General features: G+C 49.2%; 1 protein-coding gene across 1 annotated transcript; it reads left to right on the top strand.

The window, feature by feature from the left end:
* The first annotated feature begins 10195 nt into the window (after positions 1–10195).
* On the top strand, positions 10196–11497 carry LOC144164709 (putative exonuclease GOR). The gene has a single exon (XM_077695012.1). The coding sequence runs from the start codon at positions 10196–10198 to the stop codon at positions 11495–11497; it is 1302 nt and encodes a 433-aa protein (XP_077551138.1).
* The last annotated feature ends 309 nt before the right edge of the window (positions 11498–11806 follow it).

Here is an 11806-nt window from a genome sequence, read left to right on the forward strand (position 1 = left end):
GTCATCGGCCGAGGCAGAGAGGAGATAGAAAGGGAGATTCTAGAAGCCTTCGCCATCATGAAAACAGACGCTTGCATAAGTATGCCGTCAGTCACCCTCACAGATTGTGAGGTATAATTGCTTACACATACGCAGAGGCGCTGAGACGAGAGGGGTGTTTTTGACGGGTTGGCATTTTCTTGTTATCTATTTATAACCTTGATTCGCACCAGTGTCTTTTTATGTACATTTTTGTGTGTTGTGGAAAATAAACCAGTTGATAGCCAGCGCGGTTCAAGAATATGTATAACCAACTAATACCCGTTTTAGCCTCACTTAGGTTGATTGATTGATTGTAGGGTTTAACGCGCCGACGCAACGCAGGCGATGAGGCGCGCGGTAGTGGAGGGCTCCAGATTAATTTTGACCACCTGGGGATCTTTAGCGTGCGCCGAAATCTCGTACACACGGGCGTTTTTGCTTTTCGCCTCCATCAGAAAAGCGGCCGCCGCGGCCGGGAATCAAACCCGCGACCTCGTGCTCAGCAGCGCAACGCCTTAGCCACTTTGCCACCGCGGCGGGTAGGGTGCATATGGCGCAGAATTGGAGAGACTTCGATGTGTGTGGGGATTTGGGGGACATATGCGTTGTGGTACGTCCAATGAAGTAGGAACGCAACAACCCAGGTGTGTCAAAACGGTTCGGCCCGTGGCGGTGAGGGATAGGCGAGCGATCTGACCGATTTGCTGTGCTTATAGGAGAGACAGTGTATTGTGGATGCTGAGTCACAGTAGGTGCGTGGTTGGAGTGAATGCATGGAGTCCAAGAGCAATTTTGTATATTTTGCGAATTAGTGCGTTGAATTTCGAGTGTTCTTTTTTTCCAGTTGGACGTACGGTGCCCCATATATGATGCGACATATCAGGACCACATTAATAAGTTGGAAGGTGTCTTTATCTCGGACGCCATGGTGCTAGCTGCGGACTCTTCGGAGAAGATGCGTAAGCTGCGTGACGGTCAGATGGAGTTGCGGTAGAACAGCGGCTGCCGAAATGTCGGCTTGCAAGGGAATGCCGAGAATTCTAAGAGTGGCCACCTGCGGGACAGGAACAGAGGCTATGGTGACGGATGGGTCAGGGGTTGTTTGTGGAGGACGGCCGCGTGTGCGTGCGTGGACAACAAATGATGCAGATTTTGTGGGCCTCGGCGCTGTAGATTTTCGAGCATGTAGTCGATGGCTTGCTGTATTGTCTTGCGGTTGTCCCGCGATCCGATTTTGGTCCAGATTGTTAAGTCATCAGGGTAGATTGCGTGATGGAGATTGGGGATTCTGGAGAGTTTGGCTTGAAGTTGAAGGAGGGCGATATTGAAAAGTAAGGGGGAAAGGACAGTCCCTTGACGGAGGCCTTTTGCCGGCGTGGGGAATAGGTCAGATTGTATGGGTCCCAGGCGTATCGTGGCTGTCCGATCTGTCGGAAAGGCTTAGACGGAGTTAGCTAGCGTAACTGTCATGAAAGCGACGTTACATCTTCTATTGCTTGCTACCCGCCAAAAGCCGTCTCGAATTCTTCTTTTCCACGAGATATACAATCACAATATTTCTTTGCGTTCGCTTTGGATTGAACCTGCGCGATTCATATCATCTGGACGTGATCATTCACAAAAGGTCAACGTGCCTCGCTGTAACACGTCAGCGTACCAACAGTCCTTCTTTTCCAGAACCGGCAATGAGTGGAATTGTCTACCAGCCACCCTGATAAGCATAGCCGACCCCATACTATTCAAAAATGCATTGTCAAACTGGTTTAGTTGTTTCATGTACCATGCACTTCTCTTTTTCTTCTTTTTTTCTCTTGCTGTCGTTTTTTTTTTTTTTTTTGCATCTGCTTCCCAGTGTACATTTTGTGTACATTTATTGTATCTTGCCCCTCCCCTCTGTAACGTACTTCAATGTACCCCGAGGGTATTATCACTAAATAAATAAATAGGTAGCCGCTGTACCGTTAGTTGTTTGAAGGCCTCGCAAGATAGCCTCGTGCGTGATGTTATCAAAGGCCCCTTGGACGTCAAGAGCGAGGATGGTGCTGGGCTGGGTTTTGCTTCGGTTGTCGAGTGTTTTTTTAGTTCGAGGAGTACGTCTTGAGCGGATAGGTGGGCACGGAAGCCGAATATGGTATGGGAATAGGGATCGTTGTCTTCGATGTAGGTTGTTAGGCACGAAGTAAGAGAAATCGGTCGGAGGTTGTCAATGGCTTAGAGGTTTGTAAGCCTTCGGTACGAGTTTTATGTCTGAATGCCACCATTTTTGGGGCAGGCTTGCGGCTTCCCAATGTTTGTTAGAGCGGGTAAGGATGGATGAGAGAGTTTCATCTCTAGGTTTCGAAGCGTTTGGTTCGTTGTGCGGTCTTTTCCCGGCGGGGTGTTGTGCGTCGAGCGGGAGAGGGCTTGCTTCAATTCTTGGATCGTGAATGGAGCGTCGAGATCGGGGTTCGGAAGGCCAAGGTACGGTAAGGTCGTGGGAATAGGGGAGTTTTCAGGGGACCCAAAAAGTTTTGTGTTGACTGCATCAAAGAAGTGGTTACGTGGATGTGGATGGTTGTGAAGGAGCCGCTGTAGCTGCTCCTGCGCTGTTGTTTTGGGGGGTTTGGACCCTAAGAGGTGGCGCAGAGAATATATGTGCGCTTGGTGCTCAACTCGCCTCCTAGTTTGTCGCTGAGAGATCGCCATTTCTGGGTTTTCAGCACCTGCGCGTATTCAGCGGCGCGCTGGGTGATTTCCGCAATTCAGCGTTTGAGGGGGCGGTTATGTTTCCGAGATCTCCATCTGTTGACGAGGACTTGCAGCGCCTCCCGCAGATGAGCGAGGTGGAAGTCGGCTAAAGGATTGTCAGTTGTGAAGGGAATCATTTTAGTATGTTTCTACATTAGAACAGTTAGCTTGGCCGTCCATCGTTCGAGGTCTTCGTCCGCTGGATGGCTTTTCTGTTTGCAGTGCGCGGACACTGGGCATAACGCCACAAAATAAATAAATAAATAAACGCGTATCAAAAAGTAATGTACGCGATGCTTTGGCGCAAGTGCTGCTTTCTCGCGCTATTAGTCATGTGTGCACGCTCTCAGGGAATGCCCTTCAGGACGGCAAAGCCAACGTATTAATGAATGCTCTGTAGCTATCGGTCTGAAGCGCGTATCTCAAAAAAGTAATCACACTGAAAATGGCCGCCCTATTATCACGCCGCGTTTCATCTGCGTGTCAAAAATTGTTTTCCTCACGGTGAAGTTGTAAACACTACAGCCTTTCCGGCTGCTGTCAATGCATGCCCGTCTACGGAGGGAGTATGGTTGCAGAAAACGACTGCAACTCTTGTTTTACCCAAACTATTGGGAAACAAATTACATGAAAATTATCCGCTAGGAAAACTCTAATAATGTGCCGAGTTTCGTCTACTTTCCTTAGATACATTGTTCACGGTGAACATGTAAATATTGTGGAATTCCCGTCTGCTGTCAGTAAATACATGGGCTCCTATATACGGGAGGGAAATGGAAAGCCCCACGTTTGTCCGCTAGAATTAAATTCGAGTGTCTCCAAGTTTCACTAAGCTAATTAACTAGGAAGTATGCTCAATCGCCAATTACAAATAAACGTGTTTTTTGTTGTTGTTGTTGTTTCGCGCACTCCTTGGACTGCACCCCGATCAAGGGAGCCACATACATATATACGGCTCCGCGCTTGGTCAACCGCCTTCACAGAATAAACTTGGCACTGAATTTCTTTCGTCGTTTTATTTTCTTCTGTATTTCTTATTCTTCTTTCTTTTTTATCTTCTGACTTCTTAGCGCTTTTATACACCCTGACTCGTACTCAAAACTGTCGTATCGCCTCGAGTGTTACGGCGACCTGACGTGCGTCTCTGCTTTCTGCTCGAAATTCCGTGCTGCCTGCAAGCGTCGCCGTCTTTCCGTAACCTCGAAATCTCGGCGTCTTTCTATACGCCCCAACGCAATGTTTCATGATTCCTCTTTACTCTTCGCCATACCTGACTGCACATTGAAATTTGCTTTGCAATTTGTTTAAATTTTTTTTATACCATTTCCAACTTTAAAAACAGCCCTCTGCACTTGGTTTCTCTGGTTACCCACATTTTGCAAATCGTTTGAAAGAGCAAATAACCACAGTTGTTTTTGTAGGCAACAAAAAATTGATTTTACAGTGATAGCGTCGTTCGCAGAGGTTTAGATCGCCATAAAATTGTCAAACTGATGCCTCTTACAGGCTGACACTGAATTTGCTGTAACGGAGTCCTTTAGTCCCCTGGTCATCTAGTTGCTTCGAAGAGAACCTATTAAGGAACACATAGCGCAGAAAAAAATCGTTGCTATTCATAAACTTGGCTTCACCTGTCGCGTGAAGATAATATTAAGGAGTAGAATGTGGCGAACACCCCGACGAGAGGTCACAGGGTGACAGCAGCATGGTGACGCCGACGAGCTGGAAACAAGCAGTGGAATTGACTGTGAACCGCCCATTGGGTCATCTGATTTACTGCTGTCTACCACACGGAGAACATCAGCGGCACAGTGTTTCCGGACCAGTTTTGATTGTTGTCGTCAGCTTTGCGCGAAAATTCACTGCGACGTATCACCGCTTGTCATAGTTTGCTAGTGTTTTTGAAGTGCGCAGAGTTAAATAATGTCATATGAACGCAGTTTTAGCCTTATGTTTGCCGTCTCTCACCCGCAAATTCAAAAGGTTTGGGAGCGGAATTGCTGTGCCGGCCATCAGAAGCGTGACCTGCATGTAAAAGCAATTAAACAGGGTCATTGGTGTGTGTTTAGAAGAGGAACACCAGAATAAGTTCTAAGCCGGCACCGGGCAGGCAAAAACTTGGTTGAGGAATGCGTCACTTCTCTTTTGGTCAAATTAATTTGGGAATGTTTCGGCGGGAGACGACGCGCCGGCTGCAGACGCGTGGCCCCCTTGCGGCGTAGCGCCGAGCCGTTTGCCTTGGCGCTCGGTGACCGGAGGCCTGCTCCATCTTCGCTGCGCGCCTCCTTACTACAGGCGTCGTCTGCCAAAGTCTGCACTGGATTATGTTTCTACAAAGGCGTGTGTTGAAGGGATGGGTGGTGTTAGTATGTAGTGCTTGTGCATATTAAAGCAAAGCTTTACTTCTTCCGGCAAGCGGTTTCACCGCGGATGCGCAAGTTCACCTTTTGACCACAGACACACCCCCTGCGAGACACACCCCCTGCGAGACACATTCCTCGAAGCGCATCGCCCCGCATAAGGCCCCGTTTTCAGTCTTTCTGCTGAACTAGCCGCGGTGGCTGCCGCGGTGGCGGGCGCTCAGCTGATCGGCAGCTGACCAACCCCGTCGCGTCCCACGCATGCACCGCTGGGTCATCTCGGGCCACGTGACTCGTCTTGAGCCCGGCGAAGAGAAACGCCGCGTTCGCCGTGAATGAAAGCCAGGCCGGGCCTCCTCCTGTGAGCGTTGCATGGGACCGAACGGCTTTGAGCCGTGGTCGGCAACACAGCTACGTCAAAAGTTAACCAAGCGTAACCAAGACTCAACCAGACTGAGCCAAGTTTTTCTTTGCAAGGTTAGCTGAACTAGGCCGCAGCCATTTTTACCTCTGTTGGTCTCTATTAAAAATATCCCGGGCTATGTCCACTAAGGTGAAACCTAGGGAGGGGCGAAGCATGCAGTGTATAAGTCTTGGCGCCTAGGCGTTTTTGCCCACGGAGGTGAAACCGTTGGGAGTTAGAGGTATACAGCTTCGCTGCAAGTCTCGTGTCTTTGAAGCACGCCCCATTTAGCGTGAGGCGTTGAAAAACGAGTGTCCCGATGTGTTCTTTTAGTACGCGTTTTTCCCATGAAGATGAAACGTTCTATCGCGAGGTGTTGGAAAACGAGTGACCCGGCGTGCCCTTTAAGTACCCGTTACGTTCTAGCGCGAGACATTGGGAAACGAGTGTCACGGTGTTTCAGTACCGTGACTACATGATACTGCGACAACATGAGACGACGAAGACATGAGACGCCGACAGCCCAAGCCCCTGAGGGGCTTCGCCCCTAGAAAGTATTTCGTGCTTTATACTGGGTTGTAGCTATCGCAGCGGCGTGAGCAGACGGTCATAGCACTCGGCCAGTGGCTTGCGGAAATTTTTTGAGCTTTTTAGCTGTTTAAAAACTACGCAAAAATGAAAACTAGTTGCAATTCAGAAACATGCATTAAGAAAACAAAAACTAAAGCAGAATTTTTAGTGTATACCGGCAGTCAACAAAATAGGTTTTTTTTTCTTTTTTTGCAACAACGCCGGCTACAGTGGAATTTGGACCAACAACGTAAAATTCCAATATAGGCTGCCTTGATCAGACACGGGCGGTTTCTTTATTTATTTGCTACTCAATCAGAGTTTATGCGTGCTTGCATGGAGTGTGCACTGCGGAGATCTTACTTCGGCTTTCTGTTCTGGCTTTGTAAGCCACTCCTCTTCTCAAGAACCGCAAAATTTACACAGCAGATGACATTTCAAGTAGAAGGGAAATAAAAAAAATGGCCGCGTATCTCCTGCTTTCGTTGCAAATGTCGTCAAAAGACGATAGTCTTTATCGGCTTTTGCGAAGTAAATGCCTCCCTTCGCTTTCGCGCTCACCTCTCATGTTGTTCCTCTTGCGTCGCGCTCCTCCCAAGGTAAAGACGCCAAAGGTTTGCTTAAATCATTTTAAATTTACCGCGTTCCACTGCTCCAAACCGGGTGTCTCGATGCGAACGCTGCCGTACGGCGAAGACGCGCGTTAATCGAGGCGCCCTACTTCAACGTTTATAGAACCGCGTTTCCCTACTCCACGTGCGTTGCAAGCAGAACGTGGAACCTATCTAGTGGAACCTTGCGTAACTGTCCGGTTGATTTCTTAAAATGGCGCCAGAAGCTATAGTGGCGCGGGCGACAGCAGGCGACGGCGGAGTGAATTCTTTTTCTGCAGTTGATGAAGTTCTTAATTTCGCAAAAGTCAAGCATGTTTGATTTTTTTATAAAGGAACACTGCAAATATCACTTCTGTATTGATTTGTTGTCTCATATTTGCGTAATGTCTTGTTCTTCTTCAACAATGTTGACAAGTATGAACCTTACACCGGACACAGACGGGTAGATTTAGCTGTGACTATATAAGAATATTGCGCAGGCATTGTTTTGCTCTGGCCGGGTGGCTGAATCGAGTCACAGACAGACAGACGGACAGACATACAGACATACAGACAGACCAAAATTTCTGGGTTTAAGTAGCCCAAGAAAGACTATCGTCGTTAATAAATAAACAGGAGGATACGTAAGCGCTCGTTGCTGTCCGATTGAAGGCCACTGGGCGCGAAGAGCAGAAGAGACCGGAGTTCGGAGGTCAAACTGATGTCAAACCTGTCCACGCAGAGGTATGTTCCACATGGCTCTGCGCATTCTCACGCCCTCATTCGTTTGGACTTTAATTCTGAGCCTCGCGCTCTTCTTTTTGTTGTTGTTTTATTTCCAAAGCGCGCAAAATGAGCTTAGGAGCCTTTTTAAGAGCCTTTTAGGAGCCTTTTTAAACGCCGACGCCGGATTTCTCGCTCAATGCGCCCTTTCTTGCTGTGGCGTTAAAATTGGAGAACAGCCAACCCGATGTGCTTCAGCAGCGTGGAATCTGGATTGTTGAGAAAATGAAAGAGTAATGTTCTCGAATGAGCAGTTTTCGCCTTTGGCGTCGGCCCTTACTAATAACAATAACGACGGTACAGGCACCCAAGACTGGGCTGCGCCCTTTGAAGCCCTGAGGCGCAACGTTGAAGAAAACATGCTCATAATCAAAGAATTGGTAAAAAAAAAACTCAAGCATGATGAAGGAAATAAGGCATATCAGGCAGTAACAAGCAGTAAAAGATAAAGAAATCGTTAAAATCAAATAGGATGTGGCCCAAGTCAAACACAATCAGGCCGAATTCCAGAGAATAGGGTTAGAACTACTCCCGGTCTATTCAGGAGCAGATTTAGGACATCCACAAGACGCAGCAGCAAATTCATGAAGGAAATAAGACCATACTGCATGAAAAAAAGAGACTTCGACAAAAGGGTGACTGCTGTAGAGGAGAATGAAATGGCTCACAAGAAACCCAAGAATTACCCTGGCAGGGAAGATAGTAGGGGCGAAATGCTCGAAAGGGACAAGTTGCCCCTCATGTAACACGAAGCCCCCATTGCGACCATTTCACAAATTCAAAATTTGGCGATGGAACTGCAGAAATATTAGACTCAAAAAGCAAAATTTGCTACAATTCAGCTCAATTGAACAACCAGATGTAATTGCTCTCCAGAAAACTCTAGCTGAAACTGGTGTCGTTGTCGTCGTCTATGGGTCGTAATTGGCTCGCTTGCGTCTAAGGGGCTACGACACACATATAGCCGAAGGCATGACCCGAACTTCCATCCTTACTCTGAACGAGTTGTCCAGATACTTGCACCCCATCCAACCCAATATCGAGCACGCCGTTGTGGAGATCGTACCCGACAGGAGAGCCTGTTCATATTGAACATCTGTAGTCCACCCGGCGAAAACTTGGAAGACCTCGGCAGGTTTTTTCTGGTGGTGTTGAAATTGACTGCAGGTCACATGATGGTGGCAGTATAGCAGCGTCCTGGAAGCATGATGACGTTACCATGATTCCAAAGCCCAATGAGCCTATCGGCATGTCTAACCTCAGGTCGATTTCATTAACCTTGTGCGTAGGGAAACTCATGGAACACATGATTCTGAATCGCCAACCCCTTCACATGGAGGGCAACAACAACATAAGGATCCCAGAAACCATGTACGGCTTTCGACCATGCTACAGATATACTGCTACAGATCAAAGAGGAGGTCATTGACAACCTCAGCACATGACAAAATAGCTCCATCCTGCCGCTCGATGTTAAAGGGGAGTTTGATAATGTATCGCACGAGGCCGTACTGAACAACTTACAAGACTCGCAATGTGGGGTGAGGGCCTATACTACGTTCGGGACTTCCTTTTGTCTCGGACGGTGATAGTGGGCCTCGGCAAGCTTCGGTGGGACAAATGAGGCATTATTTTCAAAATGAGCCATATCCACCTAAAGCGAATTGGAGAAAAAAAGCGGACGTTGGTAACCCGACCTAACTGCGACGTTCTCAAAGCTATTATCACATTTTACATGCCAGCTAGGGGAAGTTTATGGCCGCAAGTAAAGGGAAAATATATGAGGTGAATTTGAGCAATATTGGGATGATAAGTTTGGATTTGGCTCATATTGAATTGAAACACTCAAGTTGAGGTGGCATTCTTATGACTATTTATTCAAATTGACTTTCAAGAATGGTGTGCCCGGCGCTGGCCACGGCACAGGCCTTGTCAATCAGCTTACGCTGGTCTTCCAAGGACGTTGTGTCTTTCTTGGGTATGTCAAAGGGGTCTGACTTCGTTTCTCCAATGCAGACGGTAGCCGTTCTGTCGGACAGGAAGGCTTTTACGTACTTAAGGCAGCTTGACAGAGGTAATGTTCATGACCATGATGATAATTGCTAGGGGCAATAATCTTGTAGATAAAGCAACAAACTGGCACGATTCCACGTACGGTATTGGTAAGAAACTAGAAAAGTAATTCACATTACAAGTGACAGAACATTTTAAGACATTGTGGCAAGAATCAAAATTGATTAACAGCAGAATAGACCTCCTCCACCACGACATTACCTTTAGCATGAATGACACTTCTTCAGGAGGGATAGAGCAAAAAGTGTAGGTTATAATAAATCATCCCAGTCTTCCGACCATCACACTTTCCGAATATTCAACGCAAATTTGTTGAATGTTCAATATTCAACAAATTTTGTGCTTTCAAGTGTTTCTCAGCACGATCACGGTTGTTTCGTTTCTACTGGAAGACCTGGGATGATAGTGAGCGCTGACTCCGGGCTCCTTGCATGATCTGCGTTACTTCACAAAAACAATAAATGATCGTTATTAGAACCAGCGTGTGCGGACGTTGGCCCTAAATCGCCGGTAGCATACGCTGAGACCTAATAACGGCGATGGCAGCGACCCTAGCAACCGGTGTCTTGGCAATCATCACGTGACAATGACCTTGCGGAGCAGTAAGGCAAAACTGCAGCGTACTGGCCGATGAACTGGTGTTTTTAAAAAGCATTCCGAAGGTCATGCTGCTTCCCGTTACCTCGTTTCAATTCCTCGGGGTCGTCTTACTGGCTGCCAAGAATAGGGACAGTGGCAAGCACCGCTCTTCAGAATCCTCCGGCGAAAAGGAAACGGTGGAGAAGGAAGTCGACGATACGAGGCATGGTGTGAAGCTTCAAGCCCAGAGCCCGTGTCCGACGACCACCCCGAAAGCAGACTGCAGCCCCGCTCCCGAAGCGGACTCCCAGATTAACGGAAATTACTTCGCCTCTGATGCACGCTCTCCGCGGCACGCCGCTGTGGCCTTCACGGGTGGCTGTGAGAAGGCCCTGGCACCCTTCCGGCGCTCGCTTACGCCGAGGTGTGTGAGCCTTATGGAGGGCACTGGGCGACTTCCGCTCTCCGCCGACGAGCTGTACCAGCATGTACTGAGCTACACGCTTACCTGTCACCAACTGCTACGCTGCGGCTACCCACGGCCCGTCCCCAGAAAGCCAGGAAGCGCCGTATGGCTGCACGACGAATCGGTATACTCGTGCCGCAAAACGTGTTCCCGCTGTGGCTCGACGTTCTTCATCACGACGGAGGGCGAGTACTACTCCACTACCTACTGCCACTTCCACGTGACACGGCGCTGCAGAGGCGTGTTCAGCTGCTGCGGGTCATCGGCCCAAAAGCCTGGCTGCCAGCTGTCGGAGTACCACATATGCACAGTGGGCATACCAAGAAAGAAGAACACCCCCGCGCACGGCTTCGTACGCACAAGGCCGCGGCCCGGCGCCACCGGTGGCGTGTACGCCCTGGACTGCGAGATGTGCTTCACCATCCGCGGTCTCGAGGCGACCAAGGTGAGCGTGGTCGGCTGGGACGGCACCCCCGTCTATGAGTCGTACGTGAGGCCCAGCAGCCCCGTGCTCGACTACATCACGGCCATCAGCGGCGTCACGGCGAAGCACCTGCGCAACGTGCAGACCAGGCTGCAAGACGTGCAGGCGGCGCTGCTGCGCCTCTTCAGCACCTCCACGGTGCTCGTGGGCCACGGGCTTGAAAATGACCTGCGCGTGCTGAAGCTGCTCCACGACATGGTTGTGGACACGGCGGTCATTTATCCTCACAACAAGGGTCTGCCCTTCCGGCGGTCGCTGCGCTCGCTGGTAGGGACCTACCTGAAACGCGAGGTGCAGACCGGACACCAAGGACACGACAGCACCGAAGACGCTAAGGCCTGCATGGATCTCGTACTGTTGAAAGTGGCCAAGGACCTACAGCAGCGAGAAGGCTGCACCGGAGAGGAAGTGGTACGAACCATGCCGCCGACCCTATGAGACTACGGCGCAGGGAACTCGTTTGTTGGGTATGCGGGTGCGTGCGCGTACGTGTGTGTTTGAGGCAGGTGGAAGTTCGTGTGAAAGGGTCACATTCCTCGCGGGAAAAGAAATTGTAATACGTTCGTTATGCTAAACTGCCAACAGTAGCCACTTGAAGGGCAATAATCTCATTGGCCACGCGGCCTTCAGCCCATCAAGCTTGCGGTCATTTTTTTTTTTTTTTGGCCCCTGTGGACTTGCGGTTTGCCACTTCGCTGTGCGGCAAGAGTGGTGCCACCAAAGCACAACTGACATTTTAGTGTGCGG

The sequence above is a fragment of the Haemaphysalis longicornis genome, unplaced genomic scaffold (genome assembly GCF_048455015.1).
Source record: "Haemaphysalis longicornis isolate Haplotype H1 unplaced genomic scaffold, Haemaphysalis longicornis Haplotype H1 scaffold_135, whole genome shotgun sequence".
NCBI lineage: Eukaryota > Metazoa > Arthropoda > Arachnida > Ixodida > Ixodidae > Haemaphysalis > Haemaphysalis longicornis.

Coding starts and splice junctions, on each gene's coding strand:
- LOC144164709 (XM_077695012.1), top strand. CDS start 10,196: ATGCTGCTTCCCGTTACCTCGTTTCAATTCCTCGGGGTCGTCTTACTG.